Source organism: Mercenaria mercenaria, chromosome 1, assembly GCF_021730395.1.
Source record: "Mercenaria mercenaria strain notata chromosome 1, MADL_Memer_1, whole genome shotgun sequence".
Lineage (NCBI taxonomy): Eukaryota > Metazoa > Mollusca > Bivalvia > Venerida > Veneridae > Mercenaria > Mercenaria mercenaria.
Window position 1 is genome coordinate 101,944,987 of NC_069361.1, and position 26,354 is coordinate 101,971,340.

General features: G+C 35.7%; 1 protein-coding gene across 4 annotated transcripts; it reads left to right on the forward strand.

Moving 5' to 3' along the window:
• The first annotated feature begins 787 nt into the window (after positions 1-787).
• On the forward strand, positions 788-26,059 carry LOC123563927 (aminopeptidase N-like). 4 transcript variants are annotated; one of them, XM_053518862.1, is made up of 23 exons: positions 6,438-8,260; positions 8,470-10,376; positions 10,920-11,189; positions 11,502-11,715; positions 12,742-12,897; positions 13,467-13,584; positions 14,131-14,251; positions 14,428-14,582; positions 14,825-14,938; positions 15,405-15,542; positions 15,811-15,876; positions 16,057-16,122; positions 16,574-16,761; positions 17,075-17,175; positions 18,360-18,502; positions 19,007-19,062; positions 19,262-19,409; positions 20,079-20,155; positions 21,077-21,187; positions 21,419-21,592; positions 21,839-21,973; positions 22,274-22,349; positions 23,480-26,059. In XM_053518862.1, exons 2-23 carry the CDS (start codon positions 10,112-10,114, stop codon positions 23,615-23,617), a joined length of 3,030 nt encoding a protein of 1,009 aa, XP_053374837.1. In that variant the 5' UTR covers positions 6,438-8,260; positions 8,470-10,111; the 3' UTR covers positions 23,618-26,059. The 4 variants fall into 4 exon arrangements, with proteins under 4 accessions (XP_053374842.1, XP_053374846.1, XP_053374837.1 ...); XM_053518867.1 differs by lacking the exon at positions 6,438-8,260 and adding an exon at positions 788-1,736 and having other exon boundaries at positions 10,248-11,189; XM_053518871.1 differs by lacking the exons at positions 6,438-8,260; positions 8,470-10,376 and adding an exon at positions 790-1,736.
• Positions 26,060-26,354: the final 295 nt, after the last annotated feature.

Below are 26,354 nucleotides of genomic sequence, written 5' to 3' on the forward strand. Positions count from 1 at the left end.
TTTTCATAATGACAAATTTTAAAATCCCACTAAAGGCATACAGACACGAAATAGAAAAATGGCGCGAAAAAAATGGTAGTCGCATAATGGCGGACACAAATAGTCCTCAGTTTTTATGCTCTGTAGGGCTATTTTCCTTATTTTCTTTGCAATTTTTTTGCTAAAATCACATGACAGATCTATGCTTGACATGTAGGTAGCATTTTCATAATGAAATAACAACATGACAAAAATTTTCATGGAAACTTAGATCATACACCACCAGTATAATTTGGGGTCTCATTTTTTAGCTGATTTTGCAGTTTGTGTGTTTGACTGAAATTATTTTTCTTGCATCAAACATGACCTCCACTTTTCTTTTGATCTTTAGTTAGCACTGACAATATTCTTCAAGAAAATGTAAGTTACAGAAATTTAAAATGGGTCCTGATGTGTGCTGCAGTCATTGGAAATGGGTCAATTTCATATAGAATAAAGAACAACAACTATTTAGTGTGTTATAACCTAAAAGGGATTTTGAAATAACTTGGCATGAATGTTCACCATAATGAGACGATGTGTCGTGCGCAAGACCCAGACCCCTGGCTCTAAGGTCAAGGTCACACTTAGAGGTCAAAGGTTAACAAGGTATGTTTAGTGTCCGGTCCATAACTCTGCCATCCGTGAAGGGATTTTGAAATAACTTAGCATAAATGTTTACCAAAATGAGATGTGTCATATGCAAGAACCAGACCCTGAGGAGCAAGGTTAACAGGTGTCTGGTTCATAACTCTGCCATCCATAGAGATTTTGAAATTAACTTGTCATAAATGTTTACAATAATGAGACAATGTGTCATGCGCAAGACTCAGACCCCTGGCTCCAAGGTCAAGGTCGCACTTAGAGGTTGAAGGTTAACATGGTTTGTTTCTTGTCTGATCCATAACTATCATCCATGAAGGGATTTTGAAATTACTTGGCGTGAATGTTCTCTATGATGAGCCCCAGCCGCATAAGGCACGAAATTCAACTTCCCGCAGCGCTTAAATATCCCGCGAGGTGCCTCAATTATTAGCGCGGTGTCTTAAATCAGTAAGCGATTTCATCCCCGTGAGATACCTCATGTGTAGTGTATGTGTCACTCGCCCTGCCCTTTTTACTGCCGCCACGCTGTCCTTAAAATGTGCCCTCTTGCCTTTGATCTTCTGCTAAATCCCGCCAATTTTCCTGTTGACATGCCTCGACGATTTTTTGATCAGCAAATTACGTCACGGCGAGTGCACACAGGTAATGAGAATCAACGAAGTGTTAAAACTAATTGAAAAATAGTATGGATCCTGTGAAATGTCAAAAAAAGGGGTGCGTAAGCGGCCAGCTGATTACGAAGCACGTGAAAAGTGCCCTAGATTTCTTTGTGCAAAATTTAAATTAGACCGTTGTTTTGTATAATTACAAGTATATATCAATGCAGTTTGATTCTACTGTATTTTAAACTAGAAAATGCACAAATTTTAATGAATATCGAAAGTAAAAGTATGTTTAAAATGTCCGTTCACGAGTCTTGTTATTCCCGATGTCGTATGGAATTTTTCCATATTTCCTTAAAAAAAGCTGACAGTCGATGTATTTTTTATGATGAGAAACATCAAACTCTGAGGAACTATCTCTAGTTTACCCTAGTAGGTCATGTAACTGAGTTAAAACTACTTTCAGACAACATTCCAAAAGTGTACCAGATTCCGGATAGTATATTTTGGGTATGCGTTTTAGTAAACTTTAACCCGACTGTAATAGCACTTTTCTGTTAATGAAATATTGATGAAAGACCTGATCAATACAACATGACTTGATAATTATTAGTTTACAGTGAAACAGGCCTTTAACTATGTTGTTTATAACATGATCTTGGTTTCAAGATTAAGCTAATATATTAAGGCCCTCCACTATTTCATATTCATATGAATTAGTTGACATTCTTGGTGACATTTTTTTAAGAGAAAGGCTTGAATGGTTTAACGTAAACTATAAAGTAAGTAAAAAGCCTTTGTAAACTTTGTTACTGGTTTTGGGAAGATTTACCACTTAAATTTATTCTGTGACATTTCTTTTAAGTGTGCAATAAAGATAAATGGAATACATATTAACTATAGACATCTAGAAATGCAACTACTGCTATGGTAACTTTTAGGTCTAAAAGAGCACCCTGCCCCTTTTTGGCAGCATCCTGCCCTTTTTGAGCTGTAGAAATAACACTTGTCACTATATGATATATTGATGGTTATATGATTATGTGAAAATGTAGAAGTAATGATATACATGTTGTTGTGTTTTTTTGCATATGGTATACTTAAAAAAGCACCATTTGGGTTCGATTTTTTTTTAAAAATCGAACACAGGAGGGGTAACCCCTCCCGCACCCACACCTTATCCCGCCACACAAACTTTACCCCAGCGCCTTAAAAATTTCTGGGGAAGGGCCTGAGATGACTTGTCATGCGCAAGACCCAAACCCCTAGCTTCAAGGTCAAGGTCACAGTTAGAAGTCAAAGGTTAACATGGTCATTTTAGACCCCTACTGGTTGAAAACCAGTTTCGGGAACTATAGGAATGCAATTTTTCATCCGTCCGCAATTTTGTGTCCGGTCCATAACTCCGTCATTCATGGAGGGATTTTTAGCTCCACTATTTGGAGAATAGAGGGGCTATTCTACTCGCCCCGGCGTCGGCATCGGCGTGACCTTTCTTGATTAAAGTTTTTCGGCAACCTTTGCTTTTCTGTCATATCTTTGTTACTATTGCTTTTATCTTAATGTAACTTCACATAAACATTGATCAGTATACAAACAAAGTATTTATAGGGGCTGAGCTCATTATACCCAAGGTCAAGGTCACCAAGGTGTTATACTTAGGTTATTTTTAAGGTTAAAGTTTTTCGGCAACCTTTGTTTTTCTGTCATATCTTTATTACTATTGCTTATATCTTACTGTAACTTCAAATAAACATTGTCCAGTATACAAACAAAGTATGTATAGGGGCTGAGCCCATTATACCTAAGGTCAAGGTCACCAAGGTGTTATACTTTGGTTATTTTTAAGGTTAAAGTTTTTCAGCAACCTTTGTTTTTCTGACATATCTTTGTTATTATTGCTTATATCTTACTGTAACTTCAAATAAACATTGTCCAGCATACAAACAAAGTATGTACAGGGGCTGGGCCCATTATACCCAAGGTCAAGGTCACCAAGGTGTTACACTTAGGTTATTTTTAACGTTAAAGTTCTTTGGCAACCTTTGTTTTTCTGTCATATCTTTGTTACTATTGCTTATATCTTACTGTAACTTTACATAAACATTGTCCAGCATAGAAACAAAGTATGTGCATGGGCTGGGCCCATTATACCCAAGGTCAAGGTCACAAAGTTGTTATACTTGGAATTATTTTCATGTTAAATTTTTTTCGAAAGCTTCGTTTATAGACATATTTTTGATACTTTAAAAGATAATGACTTGAAATTAAAAATATTTCTTTATAATCATCATCAGCATGTGTGGTTACAAACCCCATAATTCTAATTGTATTTTGACAGAATTATGCCCCTTTTGTACTTAAAGTTTTTTTGCAATCTTCGCTTTCTTGATATAACTTTAATGCAATATAAGATAAAGTCTTGAAACTTAAAATGTATCTCTATCATCATCATCTGCATGTGTTGTAACAATCCCCATAACTCTGATTTGTATTTTTGACCAAATCATGCCCCTTTTATACACGGCTACTAAACGCTAACGCCACCACCAAATTGTGGTGATAATGAAAAGAGCTATCGACATTTCCGTGGTGCAGCTATCGCCCGTTTCTACTTGTAAACACATGAGTAAAATTTATATTTTATCTTATATTTTTATTGATAGAACTTTTTTCGAAAATCGGAGAATGTAGTTCCATGTAACAACACTTTTCTACAGGTTTGCTGTAGTTTCATTAAAATAATATGCAAATTGTGGTGTCAGGAGCTTTTCTCCCGAATCTCAGAGTGGCACATTTTCATATCGGCCGGTATTCGAACACCATTCCGATGAATAGGTATACTGTAAGAACATTCCTGTGCATGCAAATTGTATAGAAATGATAAATAATTATATACGCACACACCATGAATAATAGAATGTCGGGTTAGAAGAAATTTACCAGGATTTTTAAAAGTGGTGGCGCTACAACTCTAGTGATGGCGCTATACAGTAGTCGTGGCGCTGTTAAGGCATTCAATAATACGAACTGCTGACGCATCTGGAACAAAACAAACACTAATATTCTCTAACTGATAATTTTCCTACAAGGAATTATGTTATAAAAGAAAGAAAAACACGATTATAGTTTATTTACCTTTATAAAACACTTCATAATGTTATACATGTAGATTATTTTGCGATCATGTAGAGGTTACTACATGTAATATTTTTTGAGTAACGTATTTTGGGTATAGTGTGGGATAGGCTGATAACATCGATTATTGTAGAAATTTCCGTGGCTTGCAGACAGACATTTTCATATATTAAAATTGAATATATTAGCCACTAATTATATACAACAGCGCCACCACTACTGTATAGCGCCATCACTTTAAAAAAAAATAGTCGTGTTTTAACTTTTTACTGTGTTTTTCGTAATTCTTTTGTGTGTGGGAATACGTGTAATTCATTTCTACACCATTTGCATGCGCAGGTATGTTCTTACAGTGTGTCCATTCATCGAAATGGTCTTCGAATACTGGCCGATATGAAAATATGCCACTGTCAGATTCGGGAGAAAAGCTCCTGGCACCACAATTTGCATAATATTTTAATGAAATTACCGCCAATCTGTAGCTAAAGTTTCGTTACATGGAACTACATTCTCCGATTTTTCAATAAAAGTACAAGATAAAATATAGATTTTACTCATGTGTTTACAAGTAGAAACGGGTGATAGCTTCACCACGGAAATGTCGATAGCTCTTTTCCTTATCACCACAATTTGGTGGTGGCGCTAGCGTTTAGTAGCCGTGTTATACTTCAATTTTTTAACAAACTTCGTTTTGTGGACATAACTTTGGTACTATATAAGATAATGACTTGAAACTTAAAATATAATGCAATATAAGATAAAGAATCGAAACATAAAATATATTTTTATCATCATCATCTGCATGTGTGGTAACAATCCCAATAACTCTAATTTGTGTTCTTGACAGAATTATGCCCCTCGGTGTATCTTCCTTTAAAAGTAGAGGTCTCTTATTTAAACATATATTCATTTTACTGTCAAATCCCCAAATAGTGGATCGCGCTGTCTAACGGACAGCTCTTGTTATATTACTTGGCACAAATGTTCTCCATGATGAGACAACGTGTCATGCACAAAACCCGGACCCCTAGCTCAAAGGTCAAGGTCACAATTGGAGGTCAAAGGTCAGCAGGGCTTTTTAGCCCCACTATTCGGAGAAAAGGGGTGCTATTTTACTCGCCCCGGCGTCAGCGTGACCTTAGTTAAAGTTTTTCGGAAACCTTTGTTTTTCTTTGTTACTATTGCTTATATCTTACTGTAACTTCACATTAACATTTTTCAGCATGCAAACAAAGTATGTGCAGGAGCTGGGCCCATTATACCCAAGGTCAAGGTCACCAAGGTGTTGTACATAGGTTATTTTTAAGGTTAAAGTTTTTCGGCAACCTTTGTTTTTCTGTCATATCTTTGTTACTATTGCTTATATCTTACTGTAAGTTCACATAAACATTGTCCAGCATAGAAACAAAGTATATGCAGGGGCTGGGCCTATTATACCCAAGGTCAAGGTCACCAAGTTGATTTTTTTGGAAAGCTTCGTTTATAGACATATCTTTATAATCATCATCTGCATGTGTGGTTACAATCTCCATAACTCTAATTGTATTTTTGACAGAATTATGCCCCTTTCATATTTAAAGTTTTTTGACAATCTTCGCTTTCTGGATATAACTTTAGTACAATATAAGATAATGAGTTGAAACTTAAAATGTATCTTTATCATCATCATCTGCATGTGTGGTAACAATCCCCATAACTCTGGTTTGTATTTTAGACCAAATTATGCCCCTTTCATACTTAAATTTTTTGACAAACTTCGTTTTCTGGACATTACTTTGGTACTATATAAGATAATGACTTGAAACTCAAAATATATCTTTACCATCATCATTTTGGTGTATCTTCCTTTTAAAGTAGAGGTCTCTTATTAAAACATAAATTCATTTTACTGTCAAATCGCCGAATAGTAGAGCGTGCTGTCTTACGGACAGCTCTTGTTTCCTGTCTGGTCCATAACTTTGCCATCCATGAAGGGATTTTAATATTACTTGGCACAAATATACCTCATAATAAGACGATATGTTATGCACAACCTTCAGACCCCTAGCTCAAATGTCAAATGTTTACATGGCATGAACAGGGTCTGTTTCGTGTCCGGTCCATAACTCTGTCATTCATTAAGGGATTTTAATATTACTTGGCATAAGTATTCCCCATGATGAGACAACGTGTCATGCACAAAACCCGGACTGCTAGCTCAAAGGTCAAGGGCACAATTGGAGGTCAAAGGTCAACAAGTTTTCCTCCTGTCCGGCCCATAACTGTCATCCATCAAGAGATTACAATATTACTTGGTATAAATGTTCCCCATGGTAAGGTGACATGTCATGTGCAACACCCAGAACCCTAGCTTCGGTTAAGGTCACACTTTGAGATCAAAGGTCAATATGATTTTTTTCCTGTCCGGTCTATAACTTTGTCATGCAAAACAGGATTTAAATATCAGTTATCACAAATATTCCCCTGGTTGAGACAACGTGCCATGCGCAAAACCTGGGCCCTTAGCTGAAAGGTCAAGGTCACACGTGGAAGTCAAAGGCCAAAGGGATTTTTTCCTGTCCAGTCTGTAACTCGACAATCCTTAAAGGGATTTTAATATTACTTGGCAAAAATGTTCACCACCATGAGACGGAGTGTCATGCGCAAGAACCAGGTTCCTAGCTCTAAGGTCAAGGTCACACTTAGATGCTAAGTGTCATATACAAGAATGACATTGTCCGGAGCATTTATTCTTCATGCATAGAGGGATTTTGATGTAACTTGGCACAAATGTTCACCACCATGATAAGGATTGTCATGCGCACGAACCCGATCCCTAGGTCTAAGGTCAAGGTCACACTTAGAGGTCAAAGTTCAAATTCAAGAATGACTGTCCAGAGCATTTCTTCTTCATGCATGGAAGGATTTTGATGTAACTTGGCACAAACGTTCACCACCATGAGGCACCCTTGTTTCTAGAATTACTTCCTTTTGTTTTACTATAAATAGCTGATATTGTAACTTTTTAATTACTGGCTATGGAAAAATCAAGACCACTTTTCAGTGGTACAACATGCATGTTACATCCAATTTTTAGGTGTATTTTGACTTATCTCTATCTGGTAAAGAGTTTTATGTGGACTTATAGAATTTTTTGTTACTATAAATAACTCTAGAGAAAATTAGGTGCCTTCCTGTAGGGGACTTTGTATTGCATGGCAATACTTCATTCACTTGTTTTATCTGGTCCAAAACTCTGCCATTAATCAAGGGATTTGAAAATAATTTGACACAAATGTTAAACATATTGAGGCGTGTTGCGCTTATGACCTGGGTCTCTTAGGTCAAGGTCAAGGTCACAAAACGATTCATACCTAAACTATTCTGGCATATTTTGCGCAGACAACTGTAGCATTCTTGGGCACACTTCGAGGCATTTGTCACTAATAGTGACAGCTCTTGTTCAACTTCTGTAACATTACCAGTTTCTGGGCTTGTTATAATGAAAATTTGAAAGCTTGCATTAAACAGATTATTTCAATTTTGTCATATTTATCTCTAATGGGACGAATACCTGCAGTTTATTTGAACACAAGCTTCCTAAGGCAATGAGAAACTATGTGGAACTATCTGTACTAAACGCCACTGCTGATATGTACCTTTGATCGTTATCTTCCATAAATTTACGTTTATGTCCGAAATTAAGCAGGGCCATAAACCATGTTATCAATAAAATCGAAATCGATGCCTTGAGCTATAATTAATAGCACAATGGACAATCTTGTTTTTACGTGTTGTGATACCTGGTAACAGCCTTCCGCATCACCTTGTGTACTAAACTTTCTTATGAAAGCGTTAACTGCCTTTCAGTTGGGTCACTAAACTGTCTTACGTGACCATAAGCGGGGACATTGTATGTTTAACCCTTAGCCTGCTAAATTTCTAAAATGGACTGTTCCATCATTCAGTTTGGGCAATACCATTTATTATTCGAAGGGGTGTTCACTGAAAATTTACTAACTGAATAGCGAACAGTGCAGACCATGATCAGCCTGCACGGATGTGCAGGCTGATCTTGGTCTGCACTGGTCGCAAAGGCAGAATCACTTGCCGCAAGCAGGCTAAGGGTTAAATTACAATGAAAGATCCATACACAAAACAAGAACTGCAACTGTAAGCGTCACATTCACTAAATGGAGCCCGATTAAATGAGAGCAGTAAAGTGTAAACATGATTAGTTTGAATGGTACCATATGAATTATGAATGAAAATATGAGGAACAAGGAATATCTTTAAATAGGATATTCGGCTATTGAAAATGTTGGATTGCAGTATAGAGCAAAAAGTATTTTTAGCTCGACTATTCGAAGAATAGGGGAGCTATCCTACTCGCCCCGGCGTCGGCGTGAGCGGTAGCGTGAGCGTCACACGAATGTTAAAGTTTGCGTACCACCCCAAATATGTTCAAAGTCCATTGAGATATTGCTTTCATATTTTGCATACTTGTTTACCATCATGACCCCAGTCTGTGAAAAGGAGGAGGCAACTCTATCAAGCATTTTGACTGAATTATGGCCCCTTTTCGACTTTGAATAAATGTTAAAGTTTGCGTACCACACCAAATATTTTCAAAGTCCATTGAGATATTGCTTTTGTATTTTGCATACTTGTTTACCATCATGACCCCAGTCTGTAAAAAGGAGGAGGCAATTCTATCGAGCATTTTGACTGAATTATGGCCCCTTTTCGACTTAGAACAAATGTTAAAGTTTGCGTACCACCCCAAATATTTTCAAAGTCCATTGAGATATTGCTTTCATATTTTGCATACTTTTTTACCATCATGACCCCAGTCTGTAAAAAGGAGGAGGCAACCTAATCAAGCATGTTGACTGAATTATGGCCCCTTTTCGACTTAAAATATGCTTATTGTAATGTTAAAGTTTTACTCATTGCTTATATTATACTATCAAGCACTGAGGATAGTCGAGCGCGCTGTCCACTGACAGCTCTTGTTTTCCTACTGTACGTGCTTTTTCGCAATACCCTCTTTAACCATGTGTAGTTTGAATTAAATCACTCTACCCGTCAGTTTCCCACGCGTGACAAAAGTAAAGGGTTAAAATATTCCTGTGCAGTTAAAAATTAATACTGCATTTCTGACATTTTTCGGTAGATATACCAGCCTGTCTGCCAAGTATGAGGTTCATATTCTGAAGTGTTCTCCGTTTATTAATTTCAAACCGTGGGGACGGACATACGAACGGTCCGATTAAGATATGCCGCCTTTCGTGTGTGTGTGTGTGGGAGGGGGTGGTAAATACCCCCCCCCCCCCGCCACACACACACCAACAAACTCCGCAAACACGTTCATTAGTCCATATACGATGTAGAGGTCTGGTCAGAGTTGCTGAGAAAAGCTTGCTCACTTGGTTGCTGCGTGCCTATTGTTTCTGGTCAAAGTTAAATGACAAAGTAACAAATATGCCATTATTTTGTTAACAATTTTAAGTCCAGGCATAAAGAGGAAGGCCCCAGGTAACTCAGCCAAGCGCATTACACAAATCTATCTATAAAGCATTGCCTTTTGAGTAACGTTAATTTAAAAGTTTGGACACGGGCTGCTAATCTTAAAAATTCGTATGTTGTATAATTGAAAAGCTTTTTTATGGTTCGTTTAAAGCAAGATTTAGATCTGTCAACGTAAAAAATGTGCGATTATTTATACATTAAGATCACTTAATATTTTAACTAAGCAAGGCGAGGTTATGCCCGGAGAATACACTGTTAATATGAGAAAATATGATGCCGACGACTCTTCGTCGTCGTTAAAATCAGCATCCCAGTGTCATTGTTCCGTTGCAGTGGGATTTTTGTTGATATTGGTTGCTATTCTGGTAGCAGTTGGTGTAGGTCTTATTGTGCATTTTGCCGGAAACAACAAAGATATCGTCTGCAATTGTAATATTTCCGGATTGTCGGCGGGGATTTCCGGATGTGTTACTTTAGCAAAAGAAAATGATCCGGACATATGTAAGTATATAACTTTTTTTTCATACCCTGCAGTGATGTGAGGTAAATTTGATACTGACAACTACTATGAAATTTTGTACTTCCGTGGGCACGAAATTTCGTGGTTTTGATCAAACCGGCTATTTTGTGGAGGTATAAATTCATAAATTTTGACATTTGGACATAAGCTGATTAGTGGGAATTTTACAGGTTCGTTGGGAATAAATTCCTTGAATTAATCCGACTGCGAATTCCACGAAAGTCAGTCACCCACGAATATTAATAATTTTACAGTATATTCATGGCGACCTGGTTTTGAAAAAATTAAATTTTTTTCCTTCATACTACAATGTATATATATAGGTCTGTGTATTTATATCGCCGTCCCCTTCGCATTCATTGACATGTAGGCTAACTGCTGTCTAAATTAGCTATAAAATATTCAGTTATAACTGTCTAAAATCATATCGGAATGGTGGCTATTAGATGAACGAAACATAATATAGTACTAGCATCTATTTACAAAGCGGATTCAAGTTAGTTATATGCCCTACTTTTTTACAGGCGGTGCTTGTCCGGCTGGTCAGATGACAACACTGACACACGGCGGTAACACCACGACTGTACCGGCCACCACCGTGACACCTATCAAGAAATATCCGTTACGTCTCCCCGGGACGGTAACACCAATGCTGTATTCAATATCCATCAAACCGGACTTCTATTCCGGAAATGAAACCGAGTTTATGTTTTACGGACAAATGTCTGTTCTTGTTCATTGCAATGAAAATACAGACGAGATTTTCATGCATGTTACTGATCTTCATATAGCTGGTAAATATTTTTTCACATGTCACTGAACATGATGATACATGTTTATGAAAGAGGATATTTTAGTAAAATATTCGTTGCACGTATATATATCATATGTACTGGAAAGATATACAAAGCGGAGTCATGCAAATATTTTCTTACAAGCTATGCCAGTTATCATTTGCCACATAGATGTTCGATACATAGTTTAATTGTTAACATCACCTTTCCCTTGTATACCATTTACCTTTAAAGCATACTGTTTCAAATCAGTTAATTGCGTTTACGCCGAAGCCAAGCTAGAGTTTTGAGTATGGTGTCATTTTATTTCAGAGAATTCTATACATGTCACAGCAGAAGGCGGCTCAGGCAATCTGTTTCAGTCTCTCGAACTCGTACCGTCCCAACAGATGATAAAAATATCGTTGTTGTCTCCACTGATGGCAGGAAACAACTATACAGTCGAAATTAAAGACTTCTACGCACCAATTAGAGACGACCTCACCGGTATTTACAAAGGATCTTTCCGCAGGAATGGCGAAATCGTGTATGTACATATCTTAAAACACAACTTACATATCTATACCATACATAGCCAAACACATATATCATACATAACCACACGCATCTATAAACGTAATAGAACAACAAAAATGCATCTATAGGCATACATAACCAACGTTATGGACATACATAACCAAAGTCACGGACATACATAACCAAAGTCACGGACATACATAACCAAAGGCATGGAGGCATGGACATACATAACCAACGTCATGGACATACATAACCAACGTCATGGACATACATAACCAAAGGCATGGACATACATAGCCAAAGGCATGGACATACATAACCAAAGTCATGGACATACATAACCAAAGGCATGGACATACATTACCAAAGGCATGGACATACATAACCAACGTCATGGACATACATAACCAAAGGCATGGACATACATAACCAAAGGCATGGACATACATAACCAAAGTCATGGACATAATAACCAAAGGCATGGACAAACATAACCAAAGGCATGGACATACATAACCAAAGGCATGGACATACATAACCAACACGGACATACATAACCAAAGGCATGGAGGCATGGACATACATAACCAAAGGCATGGACATACATAACCAAAGTATTGTCATACATAGCCAAACGCATATAAGCGTACACACATGCATACGATGCGCATATAAGTATATATAGACATGCATAACCAAAGGTAAGGAAATACAGAGCCAAAGCATTGACATGCATAACCAAATGCTAATAGTCGTACATAACCAATTGTATGTAACGACATGGGCATATATAACTAACGCATTGAGATACATAAGGCATATATATATATATATATATATATATATATATACACATAACCAAACATAGATATACAATAACTAAAGTATTGACATACATAACCAAACACATATAGGCATTTATAACCATGTCGCATAATATGCATACACATTAAAGTTTGTTTGCAGTATTATAGAAAAAGTAATTAGAACATATATTGTTTGACCTGATCAATTAATTTATTTTTATCTACAGGTATTATGTAACATCCCAGTTAGAAGTGGTTGAAGCCAGGAAGGCATTCCCATGTTTCGATGAACCTAATCTGAAGGCTAGGTTTGATATAACGATTGTTAGAAAGCCGAATTGGGTAGCGCTCTCCAACATGCCAAGGTCAAGGACAGACACAGAGTAAGTTACAACAGCAGACCAGATTACTTGTTTAAATTTTGTATGTTAATGTTTTAAGTGTTTGTTGCTAAACACTGAGGTAAAATGAAAACTCAACGAGTCGAATTAACTGAAGTAGCATTCAATGGCAGCCGAAGGTTTGAGTTTCAACATTTCTTTGTCTATGAACGCACCTTCCTAATAAGAAATGGTATTTAAGAACAAATATCAGTTTTAGCTGGTCTCTTAACATGTTAAGATTTAGTAGATTTCAGTTGGATGCTTGGGCCCAGTTGTTCGAAACTTTAACAGACTGTTAAACTAATCGCTTGTTAAACTTTGATTCAAAATACTAGCTTTGGTGGGAAACAATATGATGTTTTAATTTTACTGTAAAGTCGTTTTAGTGTTCATAACTCTTAAGCCGTGCATTTGTTTTTCTAAGTTTTCTAAAGTGTCGAAATATTACTCTAAAAGTTAATCGATTGTTAGCTTAATCAACTGTTAAAGTTTCGAACAACTGGCTCCAGGTCGGATTATCACCAAATGTTTGCTCTTGTTATGTATGTGTATTCTATTTTGATATAAAGTTCTGATGGCTGGGAGCACGATGTTTTCGAGCGTACACCGATCATGCCTACATATCTGCTAGCTTTCATTGTTTCCGATTTCACGTACCGCGAGAGCAACACAGCGAATGGAGTACCGGTACAACCAGTTTATACATTTTTTTAAATAGAAAGTATAATCATTTTTATGCATTTAGATAAAAATGTCCCCATTATGCATGTACGCATGTACCACGATGACAAGCCGCTTTACTATTAATTAATTCAGTCACTAAAAGTTTATTTTATAGGGACATCTTTTTAATTTAAGAAACGGAGCTCTCCGTTCTGCGACTGATAGCTCTTTTTTCTAGATATATCTTTCTCCCCTCGAAAAATAAACTTTTCTTGTTCTTATTGAATAAATAGTAACTCGAGAAGTGCTTTGTGAACCTCCTTATAGCAAAATTGTCAAACGATCTTCTACTGTACCGATTAAGGACTTGAGAAGTTGAGATGTCAATACTATACTTAATACTAATGATTAAGCGCCTGCTGAAAATTACCCGAAAAAGCGATTAACATGTTAATAAGTACCGATTCAGATTCTACAAGTACATTTTGAATATAGTGAAAAAATGCAACGTTTGAATTTTATACCACAAAAGCTTTCTATAAAGACTGTACAATAGTTCGTTTTTTACAGTTGCGTATTTGGGCAAGAAAAGCTGCAGAAAACCAAACCGAGTTTGGCATGGCCTCAGCTCTGAGCTCTATGAATTACCTGGAAAGCTATCTGGACATACCATATAATATGCCAAAACAAGGTAACAGTTTTTACATAATGTTTCTTATTCACAATAAAATTAATATGTTTGCAATTTGTAATGAACATTTAGTGGGTTTGTGCGTGTTTTTCAGATGAACCACCAATATCTGAAGAATTTTTTGTGCTTTACGATACTGCATTTATCCGAATCGTTATTTCCTTTTACCTCTGTAGATATGATTGCAATAAAGGATTTTGTATGGCCTGCTATGGAGAACTGGGGTTTAATAGTGTTCCGGGAAGACTTGCTCTTGTATGAGCCAGGTGTTTCCTCACAGGCGAACAAATATCCCACATTTAGATACATCGCCCACGAACTGGCACACAACGTAAGTGTATAACATTATCTCAGTAGCCACTTTCACTCTGGTTGACATACTTTTTTACAATTTTGCCCAGAGTAATCTTTGATTTAGGATAATAAATTGAATATTTTATATTATCCCAAATATTCGAATAAACGAAGTTCATACCATAGCATTGTCTCAATTTAATGTAGGCTTACGCTCTCAATGTAGAAGTGTATTTGCATTTACATTTAGCAAATTAATTTATTGTTGTTATCTTACAGTGGTTTGGTAATCTAGTTTCTCCTAACTGGTGGAACGATCTTTGGATCAAAGAGGGCGTGGCAACATTCTTTGAGTATCGTGTCATGGACGTCCTTAACCCAGATTGGAGGGTGGTATGTATATCTGTTGGTGATCATTTACGGATTGTCGGTAAAATATGGATTAGAAATAACTAGGTGACAAAAGAAACCGACACCGTGCTAGAAACCCTACATGCTGTGGTGACAGGACATAACAAAATAGAAATGTCTGAAAATTCCTTCCAGACCGTACAGAAGCGCCAGGACGCCTGAAGTTTGTGTTTTGCTGAAAAAATGCTGTGGCTTTGAAGAGACTAGTTTACGTAGAAATGTGTCTTGTGAGAAAGAAAATACCTGTCGTCTCGGCACGATATTTGCTTGTCAGATGTAGAACTTGTATTGTAATAAAAGGACAAAAAGTCCTGTGTAGAAAAGGGTAAAATTTACAGCCGAAAATATCCGTCAGTTTTCACACACGTCTGACGCCTGTGGTATCGAGTTTACAGTCGTTTTCTTTGCGTCTAACTCTCAAATTTTTGCTTATACTGTTGTATTGCAGAGCGAATCGTTCGCGGATGACTTGACTGAGGAAGGGTTTGCTTTAGACGGTCTACAGTCTTCTCATCCACTCTTTCTGAAAGGACTAGATGACCCACTGGACATTTTACGGCATTACGATTCAGTCTCTTATAAAAAGGTAGGGAATAGACTGGCACTTATTTCAAAGATTGGGGTAAAACAGTGTTGCATAAAACACATACACGTACATCTTCTTATCAGTTAGCATTTGGCATAATTGTTGATGATTAACAAAATTCTTACCTACGCGAACCTAGTTACTTTTTAGATGAAAGCGGGAAAGACGTCCGTCTCACAGGGCTCCGAACCCAGTTAAATGTTGTTTCGACCTATATATTATGCTGAAGAAACTGAATAAAATATATCCATTTATATTTACACTACAGGGCGCAGCAGTGACATTTATGCTGGAGTTCATGGTAGGAAGGGACACGTTCCAAAGAGGTTTTACGGTAATAGTGTGCTAGCTTACTTAGTTAATAGCAACCATTTAGAATAAAAGTTGATTACGGCTTCTCTCTCACTGCTAAGTGCATTAAAATCTTAATGAAACTTTCCAAATCTGTACAATATAATCGGTCAGGAGAGGAGTTGCTTTCCTTCAAACATGCATGATTATTGTTCCTTTTCAGAGCTATCTTAAACAGTTTTTGTTTGGCAATGCTGGACATACGGACTTCTTCTTGGCCATGCAAACAGTTAAGTTCTTTTCTTCGATGATTTTAGTTCCTGTAACCTTTTTTAAATTATATAAAGAAAATAGTGCCTTAGAAGTGATGTAACTACAAAATACCACTATTGTGCAATGGTTAGCAGGTTTGAGGACATTGCTAGCACTCTAGGTCAATTTTGGGTTTGACTGATTCGACTAGTGCTAAGGTAAACTGGAACAGTTTCCAGAATAAATGCTAGGAAAGTAAATACGACACCTGAAATATGCCACCTTCCATCTCTTCCGGGACACTTTACTACATTTTAACATGCAAAATATTTCTTTTTGTTTCGCACTTATATCTCTAACATTTGAGAAGATAATTAGATTTTTTGAATTTTATGTATTTGTAGTGCCTTTGGTCCTTGGTTTCAGCAACAAGTTTTTTTTTCTCGTTTTTTTTATAAAGTTTAGATTGACGATTTTATCTTTATCAGCAAGCACAGGTTGAGAACAAAACTTTAGCAGACGACATTGTCGACATCATGGGAACATGGGTATATCAGATGGGTTATCCTACTGTGCATGTAGAACACACTGGCCAGGGAAAGATGAGGTTGACCCAGTCTAGATATCTACAAGATCCTCAGGCTAAAGAAAAGGGCGTATTTCAGTCCGAATTCGGGTAAAATAAGCAATATATCGTTTCAAAGAAGCTTGTTTTCATTTTCAAGAGCATTAACTGAATCGAAGTAAAATACAATGGTAGCAATGTCAAATAGCATTCGTTGTGGTTCGATTGTACCCAGAACAATAAAAAAAACATTCTTTACTGGGAAAACAACTAAATAAGTAGCTATTTCATTCAATATATTCATTGTAAAAAAAATGATACATTAACGTGACATGCAGCACCTGTTACAACTGATACATAAAACATTCACAGTTTTCACAGTTGTCATACCCTGAATTAATTAGTTAAATTGTTTCTGTTACAGGTACACATGGGATATTCCTTTTACATTTACCTCAAATACAGAGAAAGATTTTGCAAAGATTGACGATGACATCGTACTGTTGCGCAGGGATGAAGGATCAGGTTTTGTCATAAACTTTATTTTTTAATAGTTCGTTATTACTTCCCATTTAATGATACAGATACTCAAAAAATGACCAAAAAAATTAGACATCTTGAATAGAGACCATCGATATACCCGGTCAGTCTGAAACTATAGTTGATAATACTGTAAATGGATGCTGCCGAATTGAATGCTGTCTTTAGGGGACTTTCACCTCACCCAAGTCTTTAGTCTTTACACATTACCTGTGTTTGTTGAGGGAGACTATATCAATGTGTTTTGTCCCGGTTGATTTTTATCAAATTTTGATATTTGATTTTGTTGGGTTTAATAAAGACCATATATGGCGACTTTCCAGCTTCGATGGAGGAAGACCCCATGTGTGCCTCTGTGCATTATTTCATCATGGGCAGGCACCTGGGTAGAACCACCGACCTTTTGTAAGCCAGGTGGCTTCCTCACAAGAAGAATTCAGTCCCCAAAATGAGGATTTGACCCACATCGGTGAGGGACAAGTGATTCAAAGCCAGCGGCCTTAACCATATGGCTACGGAGACCCTCTTGAGGCTAACACAGTCGTAGCATAATCAAGTACCATGAATAGTACACGAGTGTATACCATTTTAATAAATGATGTTATTTATAAAAGTGGATTCCAGAGAAATGGAGCGCAGCTTCGCTCACAAAACTATTTCGGTAGAATTAAAATAATGGTGAATTGACTGGTCCGGGCGAAATTGAAAATAAAAGTTGTCAACTTGGTTAAATGGCTTTTTAAATTCGCAAATCTGAAGATGACGTCTCAAATATCCCTATTAAATCTCTGTCAAATATTGATTGTCATTTGAGGTGTACCTGCCAGACATTTTCCGCGACCGCTTTACTAATTAGACACAATAAGCGCGCACATAACTCCGTCCCTGAATTACTGTTTAAATGTTCTTACCTGAAACTTAATTAGCTTGTTTTATGGAAGGGATTTTTGCACATGTATAATATTGCCGCTCCCAAACAAAGAGGAAAAATGTTTTGTATTGCCCTATGTGTGACAAAACGTTCGCTGTAGCTCTTTTATTCTTGCGCGGAGAGACTTGTTTAGCATAGATTGTTGTGGACTGAACATAGCGGGACAAGACCCGTTGCGCTTAGTAGTACATATACTACAGGTATTTTGGTTTAACCTTGCAAATAATGTTCTATTTAGTGTCCATACTTAGTGATGTTATTCCTGGACCAGTTGGTGATAACTGGGTTATTGGTAACACGGAGTTTCACGGATACTACCGAGTGAATTACGACGAAAGAAACTGGAGATCACTTATAAACCAGTTAATAAATGACCATACGGTAAATAAGCTTTTATTTTCGTTTTGTCAAAAAATAATAAAGGTTACGCTTTTTCAAAAATTCACGATCCCCGACGGACTATATTCTGTGTGATTACTTCCTTAATTATTTGTTTCATGAACTCTAAAACTGTTTCGTCGTAAAAAACTTGGAATCTGTGTTCTTTATTATTTGTGATCATGGAGTCTATTCAGTGATATTTTATTATAAAATTCAACTTCTAAAAGCATATTGCTGGTTGTGGGAAGCGGGTTCAATTACTAATTAAGGTGGTAGGTGCGTGATAAGGGTTGCGCTATTCTTTACCGCCAATGGACATACCAAAATAAACCGAGTCTCCTGTTCTTTTGCTTAGTTGCATTTTAAGCTTCCAAGCGTTCGATTTCTGAATGTCATATTTCTAAATCTCAGATTCTGAGATATTAGAATCTATTTTCCAGTGTTTTCCAATATTTTACAGTGATCATTACTGCAAATATTTATTTCTCTGTATATACATTCCAGCTGATTGACCCATTGAACAGAATCCAGATTATAAGTGATGCTTTCAGTTTTGTAAGGTAGGTACATTTGTCAAGATTTTGAACAGGAAATTTATACAATTAGTACATGTACATAACCATGTACGAGTTACTTGTACGTAATACATTCAGTTTACAGGAAACACGTGTACAAAACCTAGTGCGAGTTAATATCTAGTATCTATGTAAAAAGGCTAGTGTGCGTTACTAGTGTAGACAGTTTTAACTTTTTTTTCAGATCAGGAGAAATAGATTTGAACATAGCATTGAAGATCCTAGAATACTTGAGGAAAGAGAGAAGTTATGCTCCACTGAATAAACTAATGAGAGAAGTTCAGTTCATGGACAAGATGCTGAAAAATCAGCCAGTCTATGGGAAATTCCGGGTAAGTGTGGTAACCAGTCTATGGTACAGAGTAAGTGTGACACACGAACCTATACATATTATTCGAATATCATATTGAAAACAGGTAAATCTAAACCTTCTTATGAAAGGTTTCACTAAATCTACATTGTGAAACTTTTTTACGCGTACATGTTTTCCTAATAGAAACTCGTTGTGAAAATTGACCACAGGACAAATATTTTCAAATCTGTCTAACGAAAAATCAAGGACAGGACCCTGTCAAACATTGGCTGAATTTCCTTCAGATACAATAATGCTTTGAAATGTTTTTATAAATTGCTACATCGTAGAACAAAAGTTGTTTCGAACTTGCAGAACTACCTTATGAACTCGCAGTTGTACACCCTACTGTTTCCGCAGTTTCTGCGAACGAAAGTTCCTAACCATATACTTGTATAAAGGATGTCTATACCGGATCTGCTGTCCATAAACGTAAACAATATTAATACTTTTATTATTATTAACCTGTTAAAAAAGGAGATATAGTTTACTCTCTTAGAACTTTTTTGTCTGAAGAAATAAAGTACTGTTACTGAGTGAGCTAGTCGAGACTTTTGCACTTATTTTGGTTTATCCGTCTAAGTAAGTACGATAAATCTCAAGACCAGCACGTTTTGAGATCTCAGTATTATGTTCTTCATTTTTGCAGAAATTTATGCGGGACTCACTGAAACAGCTGGTGACGGAGTATGGTTTTATTGACGACGGATCGAATTATATAGCCTCGTATGTGATCTCAATATAATATGACACCTTACAATAATAGTCTGTACACACCATTTGCTGATAAAAAAAAACAACAACTTTTACAGACAAATGATCTTCAAATACATACTACAGACCATTGATATTTACATTGAATTTTGTCATTTGCAATTAAAATACATTTACTGCTTACATAAGATACTCTGTACAGACCAGTGGTGTTTACATTTACTGCGTAAATAAATAATCTGTAAAGCCCATTGATATTTACATTTACTGCTTACAATAAATACTGTCTGCACACCATTATTGTTTACATTTACAATATTTGCAATAGATACGCTGTACTGCTTACAGTAGTCTGTATAGGCCATCGATTTTTGCATTTACTGCTTATAATAATTAGTCTGTATAGACCATTGATATTTGCAATAATTATAGGTTATTAGCTTTGTATCGGGAAATATGCACGAGTTCTTTAGCGGAAATATTGCGCGACTTTAGGAGCGCAATATTCTTCCGCTGAAGAACGAGTGCATATTTCCCGATGCAAAGATAATAACCTTTTTATTACATGCGCATCTACATGTATGAATATTATGTAAATATCATAAATATGTTCAATAGCTAGAATAGGATTGACAATACTGAACTAAATTAAAAAAATAGTGCAACAACACTCAGTGAATTACGTCACGCACCCGATATGAAATTCAGGCGTCAGTGTATGGAAAAATATTGACGTTTCCGGTACCAGTGTATCTTAACGGGGAATAGAAACGAGTATGTAATAATTCTGAATACACACCGTCGATGTTTAAATTTACTGCTTACAACTTAAGTAGTGACAAATAAGGCGTGCATTATCTGCTTTCATATTTTTTTCAAGTTAGCTTATATATTGTATTAGCAGACGTAGTGATTATTTTAATGGTTTTTCAGACATATGCGAGGCATTGCGCTGAAGTGGGCATGCTATTATGGGGTAGAAGAGTGTACTGAACAAGCACAGCAGCTGATGTCACAGTGGATGGCAAACCAGTCCGTGAAACCGTAAATATCATAACAAAAATCATATGGTGTTCACGACAATTTTATTTACAATTTAAATTATGCGTGTTATAAACGAATTGTCATGTGTATCCAAACTTTCAAAGAGATCAAGTGGGAAATAAAAAATAAAGTGGAACACACTTAGTTCTACTTATGGGTTTAAGCCTGAGCTTAACAGAATCCTGGTCAACATGTTAAAACTTATTAACCTTTTACCTTTTCTATTTTTAGACCAGGAATCAACCCGGAAGTTTCAGAGACTGTTTATTGTACGGCTGTGAAATATGGGGATGAGACAGTGTGGGACTTTGTCATGCAGAGATTAAAAGTTGAAAATGTCGAAACAGAATCCCACAAATTTTTGAAAGCTCTCACTTGCACATCCCACAAGTGGTTAAGGATAAAGTAAGTGGTCTTACATATCGACTGCTGAACGATAAATAGTATTAACTTCTTTATTTCATATGAATTACAACAGTTTTTCCTTCCGTCCTTGGTATAAATACATTTTCAGAAATACTTCTTTTCTGCAGTATAAGCGTAGATTAAATAAGGATTGTAAAGCTTTAAACTTACAGGGAACATATTCTCAAAGCATTGTCAGCTTGTAATATTGTTCGTACTTGAATGTATTATTGTCGTTTCCTATAGGATGATACGTTCCATTCTGATTACTGACATTATCCCGAATCCGCTAGTGTACAGGGCAACAATGAACGCAGGTCATGCTTTCCCGGAACTAACATGGGATTTCTTCAGAAACAACTATGACGAGCTTTTGGAAAGGTAGTATTAATTAAACATACATGTATAATAGTATATCAATTCATTTAATTTTACTAAATTAAGTGTGATTTGCATGTGATTCTCTATGTGAACATACTTTTACTGTGATTGTATATTTGTATTAAAAGATTAAAATGAAAGTATCCATAAATCGAAATATTTGTCACAAGAAATTGAAATCCAAAGGCACACGGAAATGTCTGTAAAAATCATCCTAGTAAATAGTCTATAAAACACCTCAACTGAGGTAGTATACCATGCCACTCCTGTGGTATGTTACATATAATATATCTATTGCAGACTTGGAACTACATGGTTTGGGAGACTGCTTATGCAAGTTGTTGATGAGTTTAATACAGAACTAAGACTTGAAGAGGTAATTTAACTTGTAATCACAAATATTCTTTCTAATTTATACGACAGGATGTTAACATATGTTACAATGATTGTGGCATTACCTTATTTAGGTAAACTCGGTACCGGAACCAAAAGAATTGGCTTCAGTATGTCTGTGATAAGCACTTAGAATTCCTTAACGAAACAAAGTATATAATATATAAGTATTATACCTGAACAGAACAGAACTCAAAATTTGCTGCAGGTATGCAAGTACTATGCCCCAACGATAACTTGATATTTACAAACATGACTATAAATAAATTAAAATAGAACATAGGGAATTCAACATTTTTCTAACCTGTTACAATCTAAATATTTCTATATTTTGTACCAATGACAAATTAGCTCAGGGGTAAAGCATACTGTCTATGTTCAACAGATCTTTTGCCGTGTGGGTTCGAAACTCAACATCGACAGTCAATTTTTATTTAATTCCTTCATGAGCTCTGTGACAACACGACAGAGAGGTATCTAAAGGCGACATTGCAGATCAGAATAGTTTAGTATATATAAAAGATGATGTTGATTAAATGCATGTACTTTAGCCATGCAAACTCTGAAGATACTAAATGTGTTATATAAAGTCATATATACAAAAACAAACCATCAAAGAAAGAAACAAAAATAAGGAAGCAAAAATGAAAACGAATAGGAAAAAGCAAAAATTAAAACTAATAGGAAAAACATCTGAAAAAAAAACCTCAGGAGGATTCGAACCCACACAACGATTCGCTTATATCCAATTCTTGTCTGCATTTTAACCAACTGAGCTATGTTGCCACATACGAAGTGGATATTTAAAATGGAAGAAATACTAATATTTGCTTGTCAAGTAATGTGCAAGCATTATGAATTGCTATTTCATCAGTTATCATGAATTAGACTCGTCCTCGCGTTTCGGCGGGAATCACGTTATCATTGGGGATTAGTATTTCAACGAGTTCGGTTGACATGGTAATGCTAAGCATGCAGACATGTATACACAATACATAGTAACAACAGTATACCGTTTATAATACCTCAAGTTAAATAAAATAACCCCAAAAATGCGTAAATTAAGTTGTGTTAAATATAAGTTTTAACTGATTTGTTTATTTCTGTCCGTAGCTCGTGCGTCTAGGAGAAAGTAAAGCAGACGAGAAGAACGCTGAACATGACATTGCTGTTGAACACGTGAAAAACAACATAAAATGGATGCATAATGTTGACAAAATAGAACAATGGTTAAATGGACTTGGTTACTAACAGTAGCTAATTGATACATGTATAATTATAGCGGAGAAATTTTCAAACTACATGTAAATGTATAAGTTAATTATGATATCTTAGAAACAGTTGAATATGTGTAGCCTGCTTTTTGATATGGCAGAAACTGTTACCGTAAACTACCTCTGTACATGTTCCAAGTACGTAGTCTAACATAAAGTTAAATGAATTGACGCCAGTTTAAATTTATGCGAGACGCAGTCATTTAGACGACACTTTTTGTGTGTTTTTAGGTTTTGTAATTAGTCGTTAAAGTAGTTTTGCTAGTTTTATTTACTATCGAAATAATGCATACGATTCATTTTAAACATACACATCTGCTTTATCACACATGATTTATGTTTAAAACGAATTTCATGGCTATATTATTGTATTTATGTTAAACAGATAAAATTATTTTATACGTAACATATCTTCTAACACGGCACTTTCTTATTTTTTAATAAGACGTTGATTTATAAGTTTTCTTACGAAATCTCATCCTTATATGTATATCCTTATTTTACATGCTATTCGAGCATAAAAGTCAATTATAGCTCGCCATGTTTTGCAATACCATATACATGTTTGAAAAACGTGTATTGTGCACGTGTAAATCGTGCGTGTTTCAGGTCTGCAATTTTAAGCCGGTAAGAGTTTACATGGACAGACTTTCTGTTAAATATTGGGCGCAAGTCATTGATGGCGCATCAAGTCGTTTTGGTTGGTACGTTCTGAATTTTATTTATCAGTCATGGAAGGATATTTAGCTATTACCAATTGATTTTAGACGGGCCCTTCCACTCACCGGATCTCAATCCGATAAAACAATTGTAGAGTCATACCGAAGAATATTCCTCCGGCCAATAATCGATAGCGGACAGATTTTCTATATAGACATGTACACATTTTACTTAATAACAACATTACTAAAAATAAGAAACTTCAGGGGCAAAAATATTATCAAAGTTCAACATTTGATTCAACACACGGTATTTTTAAATTGAATTTTATTTTTATTTTTGATTCGTTCCTAACATGATGTTTAATGCCATCATCTCGTCATCTTTTCCTTTCTATTTTTCATGAAAAAATTGTAAAAATCGCATACATGCGTTTCTTAAAAGTATTTTTTTTGATAAAACCATTAATATGAAAGCTTAGGTGCAAATGGTTTCCTACCCTAAATAAATTTATCTTTTGAATGATATTTATTTCATTTTTGTAAAATAAAAATTTGATTCCTTCTTAGACGGTTAATTTCCACTGATTTTAAAGAATAATGAACTTTGCGAAGTGTTGTTGTAGCGTCATGTGCAGACGACATGTCACGTGAACATGCGGTATCGTGATCAAAAGGTTACAGTATATGATTTAATCAGTTTAGTTAATTTGTGATTGAATGTTTTATTCGACACAATGAGTGTAAGTTTTAAATCAGTTTTACTTCGCGAATAAGTCTTTTTTTGTGTTAATATAACACATTTTACAACTTGAGAAATTCAAGAAAGAGATGCCCATTTCTTCTTATGTTGTAATTCTTACCTTTTTTAATTTTCATTTAAATATCAGTGTCAGTTACGCCAAATAAAAACGAATAAAAAAAAGATAATAGATTCAAAGTCCGCCTAGGTCAAATTAGAGGCGGAAAGTGAGTGCTGTTGGACCAAGAAACCGCATGCAGCATTTCCGTATGGATCAACATGGGTCAACATGTCCCAGTCAGTCTATGCCATTCATTACCAAACTTTTTTTTTCTCGCGGCTGTAGATCAGATAAAAACACCTATGATTTCGAGTTTTGAGTTCTAAACCTTTTTGACCTATCAATAACAACATAATTTTCTTAATGTATGCCAAATTTCAAAATTACATTGTAACATATTGTAAAGGTATTGCAATTTATCACGTGTTGTGTTCGAAAGGTGTTAAGTATGTATTTATTTATCAAAATATACAATACTATTTTAATCAGAGAATAATGTAAGATCAGCGGACATATGAATATAGTAGTGAAATATTGCCAGATAACATATTTTAAAAAAAAAAAATGTTTTGTTAGGTAAAGCCCGTCATTTCATTAACTAGCGCTAAAGAAATAATATTCGACCCTTTCTTTAATGCACCATGGAGAAATAATGCTTAAACAATGGAATCAAAAACGGGTAAATGTGACAACCTTAGTGGGAAATATCTTTGGAAAGGTTAATTTCATTTTCCAGGAAGTTAGTAATTTAGGTAAACTTGATACTAGATATTGACAAAAAAAAGCAAACTCGCAGGCTTTTTATCCCCATAAATGGAGACATTTCCCCCAAACCCAACATTAAAATTCTCAAACGATCGCAAAGTTTTGTTTTGTTTTGCGTATATGCAGCGGTTTTGTTCTTTTTTCAACTTTTGTATGTCTTTTTGGATAATAAATTCAGCGAAGCAACTTTTATTTTCTGTGGTATTATTCAAAGATCCTGAAGGTCAAGCCAGAAACTGACCTAGCTAAAACACATTCAACGTATTGTAATAACACCTTCCAATGCGATCGCCGGAATATAGTAAGTAGCATCAGTTAAGCGGCGGTTGTGGAACTTCCGACTTCTGCATTGTACCAGAAATGCCTGAGCAGAACTAGATCTTTGATATAACCAGCAGAGTACCATTGAGACACCGGATAAAGAAAAGACCCCTCATGTAACAACGTATGACAAAAAGGTACTAATAGAATAAAACCGGGAACAGCA